Source organism: Myxine glutinosa, chromosome 11, assembly GCF_964187855.1.
Source record: "Myxine glutinosa chromosome 11, kmMyxGlut1.1, whole genome shotgun sequence".
Taxonomy (NCBI): Eukaryota; Metazoa; Chordata; class Myxini; order Myxiniformes; family Myxinidae; genus Myxine; species Myxine glutinosa.
This window is the reverse complement of record NC_136271.1, coordinates 98,371,356-98,394,970: the sequence shown is the minus strand read 5'-3', so window position 1 is coordinate 98,394,970 and position 23,615 is coordinate 98,371,356. Positions and strand designations below refer to the sequence as shown.

The 23,615-nt window shown below is 47.3% G+C and overlaps 1 protein-coding gene across 5 annotated transcripts in view; it reads right to left on the bottom strand.

Moving 5' to 3' along the window:
- Positions 1-23,615, bottom strand: part of SRBD1 (S1 RNA binding domain 1) — a 116,064-nt gene that overhangs the window by 56,176 nt on the left and 36,273 nt on the right. For 2 of the 5 annotated variants that reach the window (XM_078786888.1, XM_068131436.2), the window contains one exon: positions 270-652. In XM_078786888.1, coding sequence (XP_078643014.1) covers positions 270-652 — 383 coding nt within the window. Of the gene's footprint in view, positions 1-269; positions 653-3,250; positions 3,415-3,533; positions 3,607-23,615 lie in introns of those variants that run through there. The other 3 variants (XM_078786889.1, XM_068131437.2, XM_068131438.2) reach the window with 3 other exon arrangements.

Here is a 23,615-nt window from a genome sequence, read left to right as displayed (position 1 = left end):
AATTTTATCCCGTTTTGACGCCTACGAGCCCACGTCCTCACCCTTTGAGGCATGAACCCGGGGGTCAAATCCCAAAAATCGTTGCATGTTCCACGCATCCCCAATGTTGATTGCCGATACAAAGTTTCATTTAAAAATGTTTCAAATGTGCCCATAATTGCATTTTCGGTATTTGACTTTTTGACCCAGCCCCAGGGGGAACCTCCAAAAATGATACTGCTCTTGCAGCCCATTTTATATTTCAAAAGGCATGAAAGATCAACACGTACCTCTACTACATCCCAAGTTGTCTTAAGGTTGCCCAAGAGCGCACCCTGATCTTTGCTCGTTGAGGCAACAGGTACGTCCTCCTGAGATTTGAGAACAGGTGGTTGGTTGCTCTGCAGCTTCATTTCACCTTCACTGTCATGAACCTCCTTTTTGATAGCCACAGTGGTTCGACCTCTTCCCCGACCGCGGCCTCGGCCTCGGCCCCTCCCGGCACCCAGCTGACTCGATGTCCTTTTTTGCCGTTTGACCGCAGCACGTTGTGGTGACTCTTTTTCAATCTTGATCCTTTTAGGTTTCCACTGATCTTCATTGTCGCTTTTGTTTTCTCCCTCGTCGGCTTCAATTTTGCACCGTGTTGTTGTCATGGTTGGCCAGACTTTATCTGAATAAATAGTGGAGGGGTTATTGGATTTTTTTTTGATAATCGGCGATAAAAATGCTTTGGCTGAAGGGTTGAGTCATGATAAACAAAATTCTCACTGAGTTGCAAACAGCAGTTCATTTGATTATGCAATGATGCACAGCCAGAGAAATACTCAACTTATGTCGTACATGCATTTCAACGAGGTACTACGTGTATGGCATCCGTTCTCAAAAACTATAATCGACCAGTATTTTTACGTAAAACGTAAAAAGTCAAAATTTACTTAAATTCAAATACTTCTAGCTGAGACTAATGCAATTACAGTATACAGTATATAACATTAGAAGCATGCCCATGTTATTCCCCGATTGAAAAATACTGGACTTTCAAAATGGCGTATTCATGCCAACAGGTCTTTCACGCATGACCTGTGTGTGCGTTTTCAGTGACTCACTTCTGATAGCAAGGACACATTTAACCTGCCATTGCTAGCATGAAATCTGGAATTCAAATAATCTTTTATACGTCATTTTCAGCATTTAAACAAACGAGTGGCAAGTTCTGCGTGGTCCGAATCCAGATCCGGCCTATCAGGGGGATACAAAACGCAAACTGTTCAGCCTGGTAGAGGTATGCGCTCTACCAAGTGTCGTTCTTGGTTATGTTGTGGCTTCAGAACCAGGCAAACAATATATTTATGACAACCCTCAGTTCCCACCCTCCCCAAATATGATTACTACTTAATATCATAATTTTAAACTTACCCCATGCATTAACAAGCCCCAGAGATGGAATTCCCATCGGTAGTTAATGCGCAATTGTCCGACAGACATTTTATAAACATGTATATCGATTCGACATATTAATAAATAAATAAAAACATAAACCAAAAACGATATCAGGATTTAAGCCAGAGGACGACACTATAGCTTTATCCGTAGCTCAATAGAGTGGTGTTCTCCGCTATAGGCTGACAGCCCAGCATCACATCTGTCTCTTCTGGATTCTGTGGAATGTAAAGCTCTCAACATTATCAGAATCTCCCATGATGAGGCCGAAGCATAATATATGTTGCTCTCGCATCGCAGACAGGTAGGTTGGGGTGTGTTCACTGCTGTCTATTCTCCCATATTGCTCACTCTACTCTCAGCCCTGACAAAACTGGGTACAAGTATATAATTATATATTATGATGCAAAGATGAACCCATTAAATCTTGAAGTCAAGAGGTCAAAAGTCAGAGGTCATGTTAAATAACAAGACCGATAGTGAGGAGAGGACCTGATGTCCCCCTATCATGTGACCAGATCCTCAGCTTTGATTGGTGGGTGTTTGTGAGGAACATACATGCATACACAGGATGGAAAAGCAAACACTGTTCCAAGATGGCATTGCCCTAGGGGCTACGCCATATAAATATGCTTGCCGAACCATGTGACGTATGACTTCATCATTTTTTTTTTCTCGATCAACTTATCCATAGATCACACTCAATAAATTTCATATTGATCGGATCAAACGTTACAACACCACCACTGTCCACATGTCCGCCACTCACTGTACGCGAGTCCGCCACTCACTGTACGCGAGTCCGCCACTCACTGTACGCGAGTCCGCCACTCACTGTACGCGAGTCCGCCACTCACTGTACGCGAGTCCGCCACTCACTGTACGCGAGTCCGCCACTCACTGTACGCGAGTCCGCCACTCACTGTACGCGAGTCCGCCACTCACTGCACACGAGTCCACCACTCATTGCACACGAGTCCACCACTCATTGCACACGAGTCCACCACTCATTGTACACGAGTCCAGCACTCATTGTACACGAGTCCACCACTCATTGTACACGAGTCCACCACTCATTGTACACGAGTCCACCACTCATTGTACACGAGTCCACCACTCATTGTACACGAGTCCACCACTCATTGTACACGAGTCCACCACTCATTGTACACGAGTCCACCACTCATTGTACACGAGTCCACCACTCATTGTACACGAGTCCACCACTCATTGTACACGAGTCCACCACTCATTGTACACGAGTCCACCACTCACTGTACACGAGTCCACCACTCACTGTACACGAGTCCACCACTCACTGTACACGAGTCCACCACTCACTGTACACGAGTCCACCACTCATTGTACACGAGTCCACCACTCATTGTACACGAGTCCACCACTCATTGTACACGAGTCCACCACTCACTGTACACGAGTCCACCACTCACTGTACACGAGTCCACCACTCATTGTACACGAGTCCACCACTCACTGTACACGAGTCCACCACTCATTGTACACGAGTCCACCACTCACTGTACACGAGTCCACCACACAATGTACACGAGTCCACCACTCACTGTACACGAGTCCACCACTCATTGACATTGTACACGAGTCCACCACTCATTGTACACGAGTCCACCACTGTACACACTATCAGTAAAATTTCACCGCTAAACATGCTCACAACATGGGCCTTTCACTCAACGAAGAACAAAACCACCACTCGCGTCACATAGAAACACAACGATGGTTTCCTCAACACAAACGATATAACATCAAAAGACACACGTACTTGGACCACAATTCGCCTCACACTTACCAGTTACCTGATTCTGTTCCCGCCTGCTTTCTACTCAGGTTATTCACTGATCTCTCTTTGCTCCTTTATTAAGCTTCCAATTAATTTTGCCTATAATTCGGATGGAAGAGCCCTTTCAAGATTATACCAAGAAGAAGAAGAATCGGAAAATCACTCTTAAATCTGAGATTATTCCCGCCAAACTACAAACAATGGCAAACAGTGGTTAAACCATACCCCATGTCTTGTACAAATATGTAAACAACAAATTTTGCTTTAGAACATTAAACCAACCACTATTTACTTGATAAAGATGATGATGGATAACGTTGTCGTTCGTCTAAACGGAAACCGTATTGTTACTTCCTGTTTTGTCTAAAACTAATAAAAGTTTGTAATTGTTAAGAAATATGTATATTTGAAGAAGTCAAACATTAAAATGTATAACATTATAGCACTTTAAAATGAAATATTGTAAATGAACATTCTTTTCACCTCAATACATTTTCCAACTTCTACACCGCACATGACCAAATGTTTGGGGTAAGGGAAGGGAAGATGAAGTAAGTAGACCGCTGTGCAAATTATTGTAAAAATCGATATGATAATTCACCGCCACTCACTGCAAGTGCACGCGCGTGTGCACGCGAATGATAATTCACCGTGTACTCAAATGTATATTCTCGACATATTTTCAAAACTATTTTCACTGTGGTGAGGTGCAGTGGTTCGTCGGGGCACGTTGTGGTTCGTGGTGAAGAAGGTTCGAAGTGTTGTGTGTGCAGATGACCAGATTGAAATAAGACAGGGGGAGGACGATCCAAGGTGTTGTACGCGGGTGGAGATGGAAGGGGTAATGGCGTCGGGATAATATTCATAGTTTGGGAGGAGATCAGCAAGCAGGTAGTCAGGGTAGAAAGATGGAAAGGATGGAGATAGTTATGAATGGGTAAATAGTTATGAAAGATAGTTATGTAGTAGTAGAAAGATAGTTATGGCATGGGTGGTGGTACAGAGGCAAATTGTGTGTGTGTTATGTCGGTATATGAGCCACAAACGGGAAGGTCTAGGACGGAGAAGCAGGAATTCAGGGATGCACTGGAGTGGATGATGGGACGTCGCATTTGCAACCAATAGGCAACGTCAGGCCAACGTCGGAAAACAGACGGTTCGCTGTTGTTGGGTAATAAAATTGGTAGGTTGTTCAGTATACAAAAAGTGGTAGATTACCGCCAAAAGCAGGAGCGTTGGCAACGACGCATTAAGTCTCGAAGTCGCACTTCTTCACAAATTGGCAAGTTTGTGATTAAAGGAATAAATTTTTGTTCCAAGTAAATCGATTATTGGGTTTGCATCCAAGTAAATGGATTTGTAGTGATATCGTATTGCCTTTGGTGTCGTAATACAGTATGTGAACCACCAGTTAACCTCTCAGGCATCGTCCGATTGAGGAGAAGGTGCAAATTATTTGGGATTCCCCATTACCTTCATCTCAATGCTAACCGCTAGAATTTTTGTGCCTCGTCAAATTTTTCCACCGATTTATTCAAAACGGAGCCACAACACTGCAGCCGCCGAACGAGTTACTCACAGCTGGTAAACACACTGAAGTGCTCTGATGGGCAGATCCCACCTTGTGAGCTTTCAACACCATCAAAGATGCACTGGCCGATGCCTCACTCCTGATTCATCCAAAGCCAGAGGCACCGACATGCCTGATGGTGGACGCAACTGAGGTGGTGGTGGGCAAGGCCCTTCACCAGTTCATAGAGATGCTGACTGGGGTCAAATGGCCTTTTTATCTAAAAGGCTGAAACCACCAGAGCGCAAGTACAGCGCCTTAGATCGGCAATTACTCGCCGTATACCTCTGCATCAAGCACTTCCGCCACTTCCAAGAGGCCAGACAATTCTCCGTCCTGACTGACCACAACCTTTAACTACCTCGCCATCAAGCACTTCCGCAACTTCTTAGAGGCCAGACAATTCTCTGTCCTGACTGACCACAACCTTTAACTACCTCGCCATCAAGCACTTCCACCACTTCTAAGAGGCCAGACAATTCTCTGTCCTGACTGACCACAACCTTTAACTACCTCGCCATCAAGCACTTCTGCCACTTCTAAGAGGCCAGACAATTCTCTGTCCTGACTGACCACAACCTTTAACTACCTCGCCATCAAGCACTTCCGCCACTTCCAAGAGGCCAGACAATTCTCCGTCCTGACTGACCACAACCTTTAACTACCTCGCCATCAAGCACTTCCGCAACTTCTTAGAGGCCAGACAATTCTCTGTCCTGACTGACCACAACCTTTAACTACCTCGCCATCAAGCACTTCCACCACTTCTAAGAGGCCAGACAATTCTCTGTCCTGACTGACCACAACCTTTAACTACCTCGCCATCAAGCACTTCTGCCACTTCTAAGAGGCCAGACAATTCTCTGTCCTGGCTGACCACAAACCTTTAACTTTTGCTCTGTCCACCCATTTGGATGCTCACTCTCCTCGCACACTTCGCCAGCTCGGTTATATCTTACAGTTCACCACCAACATCTGGCACGTCAAAGAAATCGTGAACTCTGCCATCAATTTTCTCTCACACATCGAGGTATTGGCTTTGTCTTCAACCAGCGCAATGACCATCGATTTTAATGCATTTGCCCCAGCACAATGGGAGGACATGTAGCTCCACCCACTGCAGTCTGCCACCAGTTCGCTTACATTTCGCAAAAGTCCCACTCCCAGGGACAAATAATACCCTCGTATGTGATACATCCAAGGGACAATCCCACCCTTTCCTACCTGCGGAATTCCATCGTACAGTCTTCGACACTTTTCACTCACTCGCGCACCCGGGTATTTGATCAACCCAGCAACTCATTACCACGCGCTAAGTCTAACTCATTACCATGCGCTAAGTCTAGCCACACATCAATGCGGATGTGCACAATTGGGCCAAGCAATGTCTTCGATGCCAATACTCCAAGATCCAACATTATACTGTCACACCACTTGGTAGCTTTTCATCACCAGATAGGCGTTTTGACAGGGACCATGTGGATATTGTCAGTCCCATACCGCCTTCAAACGGGCACCGCTACTTACTGACATGTGTTGACTGCTTCACCTGTTGGCCTGAGGCTACATACTGATATCTGACATCACCACACCTACCATCGCCAGGGCCTATGTCCACATCTGGATTTCATGTTTTGGCGTGCTATCAACCATCATGACGGTTTGTGGTAGCCAGTTTGAATCGGCTCTATTTCGTGAGCTGACGTGAATCCTGGGTGCCGACCATGTGTGAAGCACCGCTTACCATCCAGCAGCGAATGGCATGGTGGAGCATTTCCACCACCAACTCGAGTCTTCCCTGAAAGCGCATGCCAACTGCATGCACTGCACGGACAGACGGATAGACGGACGTTGTACCTATGATAATGCTTGGTACGCGAGCTGCTATAAAAGACAATCTTTGATGCTCCACTGCAGAGCTAGCGTACAGTGCAACGCTTCATCTCCCAGGAGAATTATTCTCAACGTCCGATGACACCTTGCCCGACGCCACCAACTTCATAAGGCCATGCAGGGCCTCCGGGCGACACCAACACCTATGCCTTCGTCGCGTCTGGTTTTTATTCTCCAGGAATTTTCTACATGCACTCACATATTCATACGGCGTGACGCTCTCCATAAACCTTTGCAGCAACCTTATGAGGGACCTGACAAAGTTCTACAACGCACCGACAAGACCCTCATACTCGACATTAACGGTGGTCATGAGACAGTCTCCATATATTGCTTGAAGCCAGTTTTTCTTGACACAGAACCAGAGCCGACTCTCCCACTGACTAATCGGTCGACACCTACGACAATAATATCCTTACCATCGTATACGACTCACTCTGTGCATCATGTACCCTTCCCAGTATGATACTTATGAGTACATTTTGCTGCTCACCATTTATTTATCTTTGCTATGACTTTTCTATTTTTACATGGACAGTCATGGAATGGATATTTTACATGGATTTTTACATGGAAGCCTGGTGTTGGCTTAGCGGTTGGGGTGCCGGCTTGGGATCCTAGGATCCTGGGCTTGAATCCCGGTCGATTGCTGAATTAACGCCAGGGGGGTTGACTCAGCCAGTCATCCCTCCGAGGTCGGCAAATTGAGTACCAGTTCATTGGTAATTCCCTGTGTGTCGCAGGAGGTGACCAACAGGGTTGGCGGCAGGAAGAGCATCCAGCTTAAAACATTGCTTCAAAAAGGGGACCACGGTGCCCAAAAAAGGCCAACACATGGCCTCTAAATGTGGTTCAGGCAACATCTCTTATTCCACAGCATGATGTATTTTGTTTGTACCTTCCGTCTGATCAATGCACTAGGAGGGGGAGTACTGTGCAGCGGTATCATCTTGGCTTTGGTTTTGTAATATGTGAATACGCTTTAGCTTCGGTTTAACGGGGTTTCCCGGCAGGGGTTTTGACAGTTTCTACTGTTGTGATTTAGTAAGGAATTGACTCGCAATCTGAACGTCTCAGACATCTTTTTTCCACGCTAAAGACCTTTCAAACGGCAATAATAATACCATTCGTATTATTGTACGACAGCAGAAACTGTTTTGAATACTTGGACATTAAATGGACATACCATCTGCCTGCATTAGCTGGTGGACATTACCAATCCCATGGTGTCCTTTGCGAAGAGTAGGGAAGCAACCGCTGGCACCATGAACAAATTCCAAATTCCTGCCCTGACTTTCTCCTGATTTGTGCTTGAACCTGGTCTGGTCGTAGTCTAGTAACTGCTTGGGCAGCACCAACTCTCTGCGTAAGGCAAATACATGATGCTGATAATTTAACCATGCGTCCCTTCATTGGCTGAAATTAAATAAATTATTTTAGCACATTCTACCTGATCATTTTCAGTGTTCATAAGCTGTGAGATATTGAAAAGTCTTGTCCTGATAGTGGGCTTCAACGTACAAGTTAAAGTTAAAGGTTGAAGCCCAATTTTTTTAATTTAAAGTGACTTCATGGCTCAAAAGGAAGCGCGGAGCACTCAAAAATGGTTCACAAGGGTCCACCTTAACACCACCATAAAATGATGAAAGCGAATTATCGATGCACCTGTTGTGCCATCTGCATTATTCTCAAGCACAAGGCAAAATAATGGTGGTGCGGGGAAGCGAGGGTTGGATGACGTCAGGTTGTAAAGGTTGGGTAAAGGTCTACATGAGATGATGTTTAACAACTGATGATAAATTCCACTATTCGAGTACAACATCAGAGGACATCTATGCCTATGATGAGTTGTGAAAGCTACCAAACTGTAAAAGTAGCCTTTTTAGCACCTTATGGTAACGTGCAGTACAAATAAGGGAAACTATTGGTGGGATGCAATAAGTTCAAGAACACAAAGTTACAAAAACAACCACAAGTGTATTTACAAACAACATTTGTACAAATGCTGAACAAAGCCTGATGTTTGCCTGCCGCTTCCTTTTCCCGAACTCCCCTCTCTGGTTTTCTTCCCTCTTGCCTCTAGAGGGCAGGGAAGCACTCCAAACTCCATTCCTCCTGCTCTTCTTCTCTGTTGCAGCACCCGATTACCTACTCCGCTTTCCTTTCCACATGTCCAAATTTACTCTCTCCCCTTGTTCATGTTGTCTGAAGACTGAGGAACCTTGCAGCAAAAATGGAGTATAGATGAAATAAATAAATATGTGTTTATCCTTAAGATCATTGTTGTCGGTATAATTAGCAGAGTTTAAACAATGAATACATTAATCCAGTACTCTGTTATACGAGAATTCCCCCACCCAGCCAAGCAGGAAGTGAAATATAAATATTTTTGAAAAAGCCAAAACTTCTTTTGAATTTTGTGAGTTACTCAATACAAGGGAACAAACTGAGTAGGATGAGTAAACTATAGGAATATATGTATATACAGGGTGAGCCAGAAACATGGTGATTTTTAACACTCGTGTAAAGGCAATAAAAAGTTGTATTTCAAAACAAATTCTTACAAGAAAGTGAAGTACATAACATGCCATTTATTTGTGGAAGATAACATCGAAGAGATGCGCACCATTTTGTCTGACACATTCCTCCAATCTTGGACGCCAAGTTCTGCAACATGGCCACGTAAATATCATTGATTTCGCGTCTGATGTTTTACTTAAGTTCATGAAGAGTTTGTGAACGGTTAACATACAGTTTGTCCTTCAGATATGACCACAATAAATAATCACATGAAGTCAAATCTGGTGACCTCGCTGGCCATGGAATATCGCCGTTTCTGGAAATGACATGCTTTGGAAAGAGCGCCCTTACAGTAGTCATGGACACTCTGGTGGTGTGGGAGGTTGCACCATCTTGCTGAAACCACGTCATTGGGTTCACTTCTGCAAATCTGTTTAATTCTCTGGAGAGGAAGTTAGAAACCATATCGGTATATCGAGCTGTAGTAACAGTGATGGCATTTACGTTATCGTTCTCAAAGAATTAAGGCCCGATGATGACGGCATTACCGTTATCGTGCCTTGGCCATGGGGTCAAGGTGCACGTCCAAGGCTGTTTAAATGTTTGATTTTTTACCTTTTTTATTATTAAAAAAAAAACAGGCCTCATACGGCCCATAATGAGGGCGAAATCTAGATCGACCTCTACGCCTTTGTCTATTTGTGACCATAGAGCTTTAATCTCATTCTGCAAAGACTTGAGTACCACACGGATGCCTCATAGTTTGGAGGTGATGTGTTGGTATAATTTATGTGCATGACGTCAGCATCATGTCATAGGGTTAGTGTGCTTCTTTAGTCAAATTTAATATTCTTGACTGCAAACCTCCTAATTTTCGAGGAGCAGGGCAGAGACAATGTGTCAGCATAGCAGGCTACACTTGTTGCTAACAGGTTGTGCAGCAATTGCTGGGGTGAGACTCAATCTGTGCCTTGCTTCCCAGTCAAGTTAGGGGGTTCAACCTGTGTATATATATATCTATTTCATTTGCATTTCTAAAAGTTGCACAAAAAAAACACTTCTTTGTTTGGGAATTAAATGAAAAATATAACCATCTGTTGAACAAGCTAAATTTTTCTCACTTTTACTCTTCTCATTTTTCCACCACAACTTCTCCTTCCCCACCTCCCTCCACCTCTGTGCAGATGTACCATCTACCTGTTCAAATTACAGCTGCTAAATTCCTCTAACCTTTTTACATGTACGTACATTCGTGCTTGAACTGAAACAACTGCACAAACCGATAAACAACTTTGTCTCCCACTTCCCTTTCTTTTTGCATGTTCCCGTACACGTCGATCCCTTTATAATATTATGCAGTCCAAGGAAAATGAGACACAGAAAGAAGGTAATTGTAATGGTATCTACCTTGAAGGACATTGCTAAAATGAATATGAATATAAAAAAAAATAACCACCTTTAGAATATGAATGAATGATCGTTTTAAGGCCATTTTCCCCGCTCGAGCGGGGGTTAGCCTTGCGGGCCCCATGACAATCATGGTTCCCTGTTTGAGGCAATGTTTTTATGGCCGGATGCCCTTCCTGACGCCAACCCTTGGTCGCCTCTTACGATGCGCAGGGATACGGTTGTTACGGACCGCGGATTTGATGTTATTTACCGAGCGGAGGTCACCGCGGCCGAACAGTTGCTCCCCTTTTCTTCCCTTACACTCACCCGATTCACCCAGACGTTGGCCAAATCGCGCTATGCTAAATCAATGATGGAAAGGACACGACGACTGGGATAGATGAAACGACGCAAGGGGTACAGTTCTCAAGACCTCCGGAGGAGGGTATAATTACAGTGGTGGAGAAAAGGGGGTAGATTACAAGGCAGAGTGAGGTAAAGACACAGAAGAGATGGGAACTTAAATACAATCTTATCTATTCCCGGACAGACCATGGACAAACGGACAAGGTAGACTCACACGGGGATTGATGGCGGGGATGGGCAGGTCGGTCGATGGCACAAGGTGCACCTTGGCTCGGGGACAGGATAAAGCACGGTTCAAAAGATGCAGGGAGGTCTCACAGCGCTCGGAGGTGGTCTTGCTTGCTCCAAGCTCAGTGCGCATCTGACGTCACCTCCCTCTCACTGCGCATGCTCAGCGGGGAGTGACACGCCCTCGGCTGGTTGGTTCCGCCCCACTGGGGCCGGTCCGCCACTTCCATTGGGTGCGGGGGTTACCGGGCTCCGCCCTTGATGAGGAGCCGACAGGGAGCCCCTGTTTGGTAACCCCGTCGAGCACATGTCCGATGGCGGCTCGTTGGGAAGGCCTGGTGCCCTCCCACCACCCCTACCAACCAAGCCGGCGTGAGGACGCGCACTCCCTGCGCTCGTTGTTGTTGTTGTTGTTGTTGTTGTTGCTGCTGAACTGTGAGGAAGAGCTGCGGGGAGGTATTGGGAGGTCCTAAACTTCCTAACGGTGCCATACAATCACATTCTGGTGCAACGAAGGGTCAGAATTAATGGAAACGAATCCTTAACTGACATAGACTAAGAATAACTAGCAAGATGTCCTATAGTTGTCTTACATGAGATGCGGTGAACCTGGGTGCGACATTTAATGGGGGAAATAGGGGGAGGTCGGGTCTACAGAGTGTTGTTTACAGAAAATGGGACTAGGGAATGGGGGATTGGGGAGAGTTGGGAAGTATTGAGGAAATAGAGGAATATTTACAAGCGGATATGGATGGATGCAAATCCCATATCCGCAACACTGCACCCTTCTCGACCTCGGGGCGTCCCGACCCGATAAATTTTTACCTACTTTAGTGTGACACTCAGATGTAGTTCCCTCTACTATTAACTCAACCCTGAGTGCGACAGTTTTACAGATGTTCACAAATGAGTAAATAATAAATATGTCCCCCTGCGACGTTGCACCCTTCTCCTAACAGAAACACACCCACAGGATAACCGAATCGCGGAAAGCATCCTCAAACTAAACATACAGCCGGTAGGGAGCATCATTTATACAAGACTACACTGATATTTACACTACGATCCAGGACCTGTTCTTTGAGGAACACATGCAGATGTTATGCATAGGGAGAGCACGCATGCCAGCATCGATACACCAACCCACGAGTGCCCTGTGGCCCTACGGCCTTTAATAATGTGCAGAGCACCCCGTCCAAGCACCAAAAGCACCACCCCATAATGCACAGTCAGCACCATCCAGTGCACCAATAAAGTGTTCAATAACAATGCACCATCAAGTGTCCATGGTCACCGGTGGTGTCGCAGCCGGCCGATGTTCTGCCGCTGGTCTTGCCTTCATGGAGTGCACTTGGCCTTCTGGCTTCTTTAGAAATAAAGAAAGGCGCCAACCGCGTCCATTTCTTAATTGTGGCCATCAGGGGGCCAACTAAAAGTGGTTCACCTGTATGGCATAGGTGCCACGTTGACCCAGGTCCATCCACGGGTGGTGCTTGACCGCAAAAGAACTGCGGTCCATTGTGGGCAGCCACAAAAATTGCGGTCCGTATGGTGTATCGATCCAGGCAGCAAGCAGCGGAAGTACAGGCCCACAACTGTGGAGCCAGCACCTCTCTCTCCTCTCTCTCTGCCCCAAAGCCAGATCCTCGGAGGTGGGAGACAAAAGAAGACAAGTGAGTAAGGTGGTAAGGGCGCAAAAGTGCACGCAATACAAGGTAATGCACACTGGGGGCACATGGGAACCAGGTGAGACAGGTATGTTCCTACCGTACGCCCCCCCCCCCCCCACCAGGTAACCTACATTGCCCCTCCCTTACCCCTTACTGTATCCACAAAACACAACACTACCCATAAACATCTACTTTACACATCAACAAACGTCCCTACTGTCTTCCCCGTTCCTCCCATAAACCAAATTCGTCTTCTCTCCCTCCTAACCAATCAAATTTGCCATTTCCAACTCTCATCAAAATTTGCCATCTCCAACTCAACATCAAAATTTGCCATCACCAATTCATCATCAGTCCCTCCTAAGGAGGGAGAGATGGAATCACCCCAATGTCTCATCCACGTCGTGATGCGTCTCACAAATCCAAACAGCAATTCGCCTTTCCTGCAACACAAAACAAAGGAAACACAGGTGTGGAGTCATCATCATCACCTCAGGTAAGTGGCTGCGTATGGTGCGACAGGTTCATCAATCCTAACTATTTCCTAAATGACTTTAACAACTTTACATTACCCGGGGTCTTTCCCTGCCAATCCATTGGCCAACTTACACTATGGGTTCTAAAAACCAATTCCCATTGACCAGACTGTGGTGCTTCTCAATTTGGGGTCTCACTCCCCCGATTCATCTCCTGGTGCCCTTGCACAATTTCTGGGCTGCGACGTGTAGCTCTCCCAGCAGGTCTACCCACCTGCACACCTCCACCACTGCAGTTGCCACCCGAGCTTACCTAGCTCCTCACCCTAACCTAACTAACTGGGGAAGGCCCCTCCTGGCTCTGTCACCCCACTCGGTGCCCTCTGGCACTGGGCTACCCGGGTCCGTCCTCCGGATCCTCGGGCCCCATCCACAACAACTACTACCGGCTCCCAGAGCCCACCTGCGGCCTCACCTGGCCGACATCCTCACAGTGGTGGAGTGCCCAAACCAACTACACACACTAACAGGCTACACGCCCAGCCATTTCCACAACACTAATGCACCCATCCAATCATCATTCTTCCACCTGCACCACAGATGCCAATATCCAACCACAATTTACCTATACCCTCTACCTAACACTTACACTACCCGCCCCGGGTATCCGTGATGGGGGTCCACTCTTCCCCCATCCACACCTTCGCACCACGCACACCACTCCGTACCACTTACTCCAACTCTCTTCACACCACTCATTCTCTGCTCCATATATTCCACACACCTGTACTTGCACACCTGTGCTCTCATACTTGGTGCCGCCTGCACCCTTCTCTCCCCCAAGCGCATTCACGCTGATCCACAACACTCACTACTCACCATGACACTCATCCGCAATGCTCTCTCATTCATCACTTGTACACTCACACACACCTCGGAGCATTGCCTCACCAATGCCTCATTTGAAGCTGCTCACCAGCACTTCCATTCACACTGCATCATCTGCTCTGTCTACTCCCTTCTAAAACTCGCGCTCCTCCGTCTTCCCTTACACTCAGCGCTCCCACGTCATTATCAAACACTAAGCTACTACGTCCCCACTACAGGTACCAGTCACTAACTAACCTTAACGTTACCTAATGTCATCTTCGCTAGATCCCTACACACGATATATCCTAACCCACCCGGGCTAGTTTTCACCGCCATCAACCCCATAAATGTAGTGCTCCTTTGCCCCCACTTTGTGAGGGATGACAGAGTTGCCATCCCACCACATCGGGCATCTCCCACTACCAATTTTGCACATCTAATTTCAACAAATCAAAAATTTGCCAATCATCTGCCAATCACTGTACCATTACCAATCATCACTCTGCCAATCCTTTGCCAATCATCAAATTTTGTTTTTCTAATTTCGGGGCCAAAACACTATCCTCGTCATTACAGTCTACTTACTAATGCCTCTCGGTGCGCCAATTCACTTCTAAAGCTCGGCTTCGTACAGCCGAGCAATGAATGCGGGTTGTTTGGTGCCAGCGGCTGGATACGTCCCGCATTCGGTGCAGGGAAGGAGGTTTACCCGGGCCGAGATCCCACGCACCATCTCGGCACGGAGCCATCCCATGGCCCGATCTCGACCTGCCGGAATGCCTCAACAAAAAGGGGTCGCCATGACGACCCTTCCTATCGGACTGCCCGCTCCGCTTAGTGGAGCACGGACGCGGCCGTTCAAAGCGCGGCCCAGCATGGATCCCGTACGGCGGTCCTTTCGAACCCGCCGTGGTTCGGATCCCCGCTGGTCCTCGCGGCACGCGAAGCTGCCCGACGCGCACCGAGGGCCCGATTCGGCTAAATGTCGTTCTAACCGCTAACCCGGTTACCGTCGATGCCTCACCTGCATGCTTACACGCATACGCTACCCGTTCCTTGCTCAAACATCCAGCTGTCTCCCTGCTCTTGGTCATTGCACCTTCTCTTACACACCCAGGTACACTCATTCCGCTCACAGACTTGGTCACACACCTGACCACCGAACACCTTGGCACACATTCGTCGCTCGCACACCTCACTAACACACCTCTTCGCGCCCCCTCCTCGGTCACCTCCTCTGTGACAATCACAGGTGTGCTCTCACTCGCACACCCAACCACGTGCCTCACGACCAATTCCAGTGTGCATTCCCACACATGCTCTACCCTTCCAGGTGTGCATCCTTCCATTCCAGGTGTACATCCTCTCTCACCTGCCACCACCAACTCACGCTCCGTGTCACTCTTACTACTTTCACCACCACTCTTGACAGCGCACTCACCCTTACTCTCGACAGCGCACTCTTTCCTCATGCACCTGTCCGTTACACACCTTTCTCGCACACCCTCTCCCGTTACATCCTCTGTAACACTCACCACAGGCGTGCATTCTCCCTTTACACCCTCCGTAACACTCACCACAGGCGTGCATGCTTCCGTTACATCCTCTGTAACACTCCTCACTACACGCTTCCATGTGCTCCCTCGCACACGCGCTACGACCGACTCACTCTCGACAGCACCCTCACTCCTTGGCGCGCACTTTTTCCTCACACACCCCAGAGTCGGACTTTCTCGCACACCTCCTTTTTCGCACACCAGACCTGTCGCACACTTCACCAACGGCCTCTCACGAACACCCGGGTCCATCTCGACCCCCAAGCTCATTAAATCACCTGGCGCATCATACGCACGACCATATTGGTCACCACTTACACCGGGTCCTCTTTCTCTTCGCTTCTTCTCCATCACCTGCGAATCCCTCATCCGGTTAATGAGCACATCATCACGATCCGAACACAGACTTTGGACCAATTCTTTTACTTCCTCTTTTATCTCTTTCTTATCCCCTCTCCGTCGCTTCTTAATTTCGCTCACCCCTTCTTCCACTTCTTCTAATTTCTGCTTCACCTCTTTTATTTCCCGGTGCTTCTCCTCCAGCTCGTCCTCTAAGGCCACCTTGACCGTTTCTATGTGCGTCCTCACCTGCCGGTCCTTCGTCTCCATTACCTCTGTCACCTCATCCAACCTCGTTGTCAGTCCCTCACGTACCATCTGACATTGCCTCTGTGTCGCTATCAAGTCATTTTTTATGTCGTTTTGTGTCGCTTTTAACCCTCCTAGTACCGCAGTGTTCCTTTGAACCTGCTCCGTTAGTTCTTTTTGTCCCTCCGTCAGCTGTTCCACTCCCAGCGTCAACTCCTCTATACCACCTTGCAATTTTACAGTCCCCTTTCTCACCTCCTTCTCCATGCGCTCCTCACAGTGCCTCACCTCCTCGCGCACTCCTCCGACCTCCTCACTCACACCTCTTCTGATCTCCCCTCCCATCACTTGCATCTCCTGCCCAGATGCCACCCTCATCTGCTCCATTTCCTTCCTGTGAGCATCCAATTTAGTTTCTACCCCCATTCTGACCCCCTCTATCTGCTGCCCCATTTGTTTAACTTCCCTTTCCGCTTGGTCCCTCATGTCCCTCAATTTGCCTTCCATACTGTTTTCTAACCCCTCTAACCCCTTTTTCATCCCTTCCATTTGATTCTCTTGAGCGGCCATTCTGTTTTCTACCCCCGTTAACCCCTCCTGTATTTCCCCTAATCTATTGTCTAATCCCTCAAATTTGTTGTCTAGTCCCTCAAATTTGTTTCCTAATTCCTCTATTCTACTCCCTAACCCTCCGATCTGGGCCCCCATGTCCTCCCTCAATTTCTCGCTATTGGACCCCATGTCCTCCCTTAATTGCTTGCCCATTCTTTGTTCCAATTGTTCGCTATTCTGGGCCAACAGGGCCCCTATTTGCGCCATGAGGACTTGCATGTCCATCGGCGGCACGGGTACAGCTACCGCAATCCCCTGCGCGGCGCCGACCTGTTGTTCGCGCTCCTCTTCCCCATGCCTAACGCCGCCATTTTGCGAACCTGCCGCCCTCACTGCTTCGCTCTCCTCATGTCCCTCAATTTGGTCCTGGATCGACCCTGCCTCACTCTCCTCTACCGGAACCCAGCCGTCTTGATCTCCCATAGCGCGACTTTTAAAATTCGGGTTTTTGTAAAACAAAAGCAATTTCGGTACTTTATAATTTTGACCAAATTTTGTCTAGATTTTTTTTTTTTTTAATTTGGTTCGGGCCTCGTATCTCACTCCCCGACACCAGTTGTTACGGACCGCGGATTTGATGTTATTTACCGAGCGGAGGTCACCGCGGCCGAACAGTTGCTCCCCTTTTCTTCCCTTACACTCACCCGATTCACCCAGACATTGGCCAAATCGCGCTATGCTAAATCAATGATGGAAAGGACACGACGACTGGGATAGATGAAACGACGCAAGGGGTACAGTTCTCAAGACCTCCGGAGGAGGGTATAATTACAGTGGTGGAGAAAAGGGGGTAGATTACAAGGCAGAGTGAGGTAAAGACACAGAAGAGATGGGCACTTAAATACAATCTTATCTATTCCCGGACAGACCACGGACAAACGGACAAGGTAGACTCACACGGGGATTGATGGCGGGGATGGGCAGGTCGGTCGATGGCACAAGGTGCACCTTGGCTCGGGGACAGGATAAAGCACGGTTCAAAAGATGCAGGGAGGTCTCACAGCGCTCGGAGGTGGTCTTGCTTGCTCCAAGCTCAGCGCGCATCTGACGTCACCTCCCTCTCACTGCGCATGCTCAGCGGGGAGTGACACGCCCTCGGCTGGTTGGTTCCGCCCCACTGGGGCCGGTCCGCCGCTTCCATTGGGTGCGGGGGTTACCGGGCTCCGCCCTTGACGAGGAGCCGACAGGGAGCCCCTGTTTGGTAACCCCGTCGAGCACATGTCCGATGGCGGCTCGTTGGGAAGGCCTGGTGCCCTCCCACCACCCCTACCAACCAAGCCGGCGTGAGGACGCGCACTCCCTGCGTTCGTTGTTGTTGTTGTTGTTGTTGCTGAACTGTGAGGAAGAGCTGCGGGGAGGTATTGGGAGGTCCTAAACTTCCTAACGGTGCCATACAATCACATTCTGGTGCAACGAAGGGTCAGAATTAATGGAAACGAATCCTTAACTGACATAGACTAAGAATAACTAGCAAGATGTCCTATAGTTGTCTTACATGAGATGCGGTGAACCTGGGTGCGACATTTAATGGGGGAAATAGGGGGAGGTCGGGTCTACAGAGTGTTGTTTACAGAAAATGGGACTAGGGAATGGGGGATTGGGGAGAGTTGGGAAGTATTGAGGAAATAGGGGAATATTTACAAGCGGATATGGATGGATGCAAATCCCATATCCGCAACACGGTGTACCTATTCTAAACTGGGGTACACACCGGGATCATTCATCCCAGCAAGCTGGTACTCAATTTGCTGACCTCGGAAGGATGACAGGCTGAGTCAACCCCCCTGGCGTTAATTCAGCGATCGACCAGGATTTGAACCCAGGATCCTAGGATCCCAAGCCGGCACCCGAACCGCTAAGCCAACACCAGGCTTAAACACCAGGCTTGAAGGACATTGCTAACCTAACCCAAAATTGTATGCACACATGGACAAGAAACACCGGATATACAACACTTATTATTTTTATAAATATTTTCAAGTACTTGTGTTAGGGTTGTTTGTTTGTTTGTTTGTTTGTGCCTTTTGTATATTATTCTTTCACGGCTGAACCGTAGCACCTGTACGCCCCCAAATTGTGGGTGGAGGTACTTCAGGATCTGGGCAAGGTTTTAAGCTATGACAAGTTTACATTAATGTCAGTTGAGAGACACCAAAGGCCGCTAAAAGGTGTACATCGGGATGTGGGGTCAGGCAGTGAGTGCTTCCACAAGGCCGCATGCAAAAGGTAACCACCGTGAGTCCAATAACTCCATATTTCTTCAATGTCCAACAGGTCTCGAAACCACCGCCGAGAAAAGCTCATCCGGTCAGGCATGTCTCAAATAATGACACACATTGATGAATGACCCTGCCTTTCAAACACCTGGTTCACAGTTTATAACTGGAATCAAACCCAGGAAGGACAGCATAGAGGTGAGTGTGCGTACCTCCAGGTCTAGGCCATCCTGCCACCTTCTCTTCTTCTCTGCTTTAGAATGATTGTGTTCACCAGAGCAGTGTTAGATGTCTCTTCCTATATCTCATTTACATTAATGGCGTTTCTATGTCTTTGGATAAGGAAGTATAAGGACATTTAATGCAGGAGGCGGACAATTTGCACATGATGCTACACTACATCAGCTCAATTTATCGCCTCAATTTCTCTGGCGGCTGGAGGAGAGAACAGCGGCGCAGGTACAGGTACATCACCAGGGTGTTTTATATGTGTTTATATTTGGTTTTGGGCCTTTGTGTGATTTTGGGCCCATGTTTTTTCTTTTTATATGTTTTTGCTACGTGCTTTGATGTCTTTTACGATTAATTTATCTTTCTTCTTAGATGTGTCTACGACAAGGTGAACGTGTGTGTGTGTGTGTGTGTGTGTGTGTGTGTGTGTGTGTGTGTGTGTGTATGTGTGTGTATGTCTATGTGTGTGTATGTCTATGTGTGTGATGTATGTGTGTCTGTTTGTGTGTGTGTTTGTGTGTGTGCGCTTGAGTCAGCTCCATTACAAACCTTATGCCATGTATTAAAAAAAACACGTGCAAGAACTGTTATACACATTAACTAACTCATCCTGGGAATTCTTCCAAAGTAAACTGCTCTCTCATGCACAGATTTATCCCATCTCGTCTTCAGTTGTCCCTTCCTCCCGTCCATGGTACACGGAATCTTGTGGTGAGGCAGTTACCCTGAAACAACTTGCGTTCACCTCATGGAAGGCTAATACAACTGAAGGCAATCTCATTTCCTTTCACAAAGCTTGGAAACAAGTGTGTGTCTACCCTCAGGAGAGCCAGGAAACACCATCTCTCTACTCTCAAGACTGAACTCTCAAACCTGTCTCCCTCTTCCAAATCTTGGTGGCATCTGGTCAAATCTGTTTCTGGTGTTTGTTCCCCTTCCATCCCCTCCCTTACCTGAAACGGCTACACAGCTGACTCCACACATGAAAAAGCTGAATGCCTCAAAAATTGTGCCCCGAACCCATCTCCCTCTGTACCCACCGTACCCAGTCGTACCCAGCTGCTCCTGGACTCTGTGTCCGTCTCACCTGACAAGGTGGAGAAGTTTCTGTCAAACCTCGACTCTGATTCTTGCAACTGGACCAGGCGGCATCAGCCCACGGGTCCTAAAATCCTGCTCTGCCGCTCTATCTCACCCTCTCTCTGTTCTTTTCACCTTCTCTTTTGCTCAAGGTCATCTGCCAGCATCTTGGAAATCAGCAAACATTACCGCTTTACACAAAAAAGGTGCAAAAACAGATCCTTGCAACTACAGACCAATCAGCCTGCTCCCAATTATCAGCAAAGTCATGGAATCCATCATTGCTTCGGATATCAAATCCTTCCTCTTCTCCAATGGCTTGATCTCTGATCATCAATTTGGATTCAGACCAGGTCATTCTACTCTGGACATGTTGCTTCTGCTGTCCCAACAATGGATGGAGGTCCTCAATGCCAAACAGGAAATCAAAGCCGTCTCCCTTGACATATCTCGTGCCTTCGATACGGTCTGGCACCCTGCCCTGCTTGCCAAACTCTCCTCTTATGATATCCATGGAAAACTCCACACATGGCTTGCCGACTTCCACTCTGGTCGCAGTCAACGTGTGATGAATCGGACGACAAAAAGCCAGTTGCTGGTGTGATACACATAACTGTCTGGCTGGGGCGGTCCTTGCGGAGATAGGCATTTTTGCATATGTAAGCAGCTGTGAGAGTGGGAGACTGCCATATTTGCTGCTGTGACTCGTTGAGAGCTAGGTAAGAGTTATTAATTTGCTGCTTAGTAGTTTTCCTCATTTTAAATGTATTGGGATGCTTTGTTTGTATCATGTAGACTAATGTTATGATCTTCTGTTATGTATAGATGTACCTGGTCGATTGCAATAAAGCCTCCTTTCCTGAGAGATCTCTGGCTCTACTTTCACAACACAACGTGTGGCCCTGAATGGGGTTCTCTCATCTCCTCTTCCTGTTCAGGCTGGAGTTCCCCAAGGCAGTGTTCTGGGCCCTGTGATTTTTCTAGTTTTCATTAATGATCTCTCCGACTCTCTGGAAAATCCCCTCTATTTTTTGCTGATGACTCCACTCTCTGCCGCTCCATATCTCATCCCTCAGATCGGCAGTCTGCAGCTTCCTCACTCTCTGCAGACATGGACAAAATCACAGACTGGGCAAACAAATGGAACATGTCTTTCAATCCTGACAAATCTCACACTCTTACTATGTCTCTCCTTACAGGCCATCTGGAAAAAACCCTCACATCTACTTTCTCAACAATCCTCTCGAAGAAGTTCTGTCACTCAAGCTTTTGGGTCTTACTATAACCACCGTTTAGAGGCCATTTTTCCCCGCAAAGCGGGGGTTGGCCTTTTCGGGGACCGTGGTTGTTGTTGTTTTTTGGTCCCCTTTTTGAAGCTGTTGTTGCTGTTGTTGTTATTGTATACGCCTAGTTGGTCAGAGGTTCATGCTACAGCAAGGTAATGACCCTAAACACACCTCCAGGCTAGGTCAAAACTACCTCCGAGGAAAAGAACAAGACGGTCGGCTTCAAATCATGGAATGGCCAGCACAGTCTCCAGACTCAAACCCATCGAGCTGGTTTGGGATGAACTGGACAGAAGGGTGAAAGCAAAGCAACCTACAAGTGCAACGCATTTGTGGGAACTTCTGCAACAGTGTTGGGAAGAACTTCCCGAACTTTGGGTCTTACTATCTGCCATGATATTTCTTGGGAAAACCACATTTCCAAGCTGGCCTCCAAAGCCGACAGGGCATCCTCCGTCGTGCGAAGTCCTTCCTTGGCACACCTGAGCTCCTCACCACATACAAGGCTTTCATCCACAACTCGATGGAATACTGCTCTCCCCTCTGAGCTGGTGCTCCTGCCTCACACCTAGCTCGTCTTCACGCTGTTGAAACCAAAGCATTCAGAATCATTGGAATCTCCCGCGATGAAGCTAACTCCGAGGGCCTTTCACTCACTCACCGCAGGCAGGTTGGTGGTCTTTCCGTCTTCTACCGACTCCTCTCCAGCCTTGCTCCCCCAGCTCTATCTGTGCTCTGTCCCCCAAATATTCCTACAGGTCGCACAATATCTGCCTGCAACCCTCTGATGGTTAAACTGCCAAAATCAAGACTCTCTGCTCACCTTCACTCCTTCATTCCTCTTTTCTCCTGCCTCTGGAACAAACTCTCTCACTCTCTTCAATCCCACTCCACCCTCCAGGTCTTTAAAACAGCTGTTCACCACCATCTCTTATCTTCCCCCATCCAAAACCTTGATCTTTTCTACCCCCATTAAAACAACCCAAATCCACCTCTTTCAATCTCCAACTTCTTCCCTGAAATTCCTAGAAGTGTTTATTTGCTTTATACCGTGTATTGAGGTCTCTGTTTGGTGGATTTTAAAATTATAATTTAACAATTTAAGTCGCTAATGCTTTCAATCACTTCAGTGTATTTACATAAAATATGAGGAATAACTTTGCTCCAACAGACATTAGCAACTCTTTGATACCCTCACCCTTGTATATGTTATCTTATGCCATTCTTGCGGAGATAAATGAGTTTATATTTATTATTTATTTTGTGTTATCCCTTTTTTTACTTCGGCTAAGGCTCGTCATTGAGCTGACACACACACACACACACACACACACACACACTCACAAGGACAACCTGACAAGCCATACACTTAATCCAGCCATTGAGCTTGGCAGAAGTGCTGTCACTTTCAGGATACTCTGGGTACCAACTTGGTACCAACAATGGCGCCGCTTTTCTCACCAGAGAAAGTGTGTGTTTGTGTCCAAAGTGTGTGTCCACCTTGTTTGTAATTCCAACTTCTTTCCTGGTAGTCCTGGCAGTGTCCATATGTTTTATGCCTCTCCCACCCCCTTTCCCATGCCTCCCCCCCAAAGCCCTCTCCCTCCCACAGATCTCTCGATGTCTCCATGTCTCTCGGTTCCTGCTCTCAAATGTTGTGTTTGTGTCCTTCCCCCTCTCTCCCCATCTTGTCTACCGCTCCCGATGCTTTTTGTTTTATGTGTCGGTTTGTCGGTTATGTGTCGGTTTGTCGGTTTGTCTTTCTGTGTGATAAATGTTCGCTCCTTCACGAGCCTCGATCTTGTATACAAAAAAATAATAAT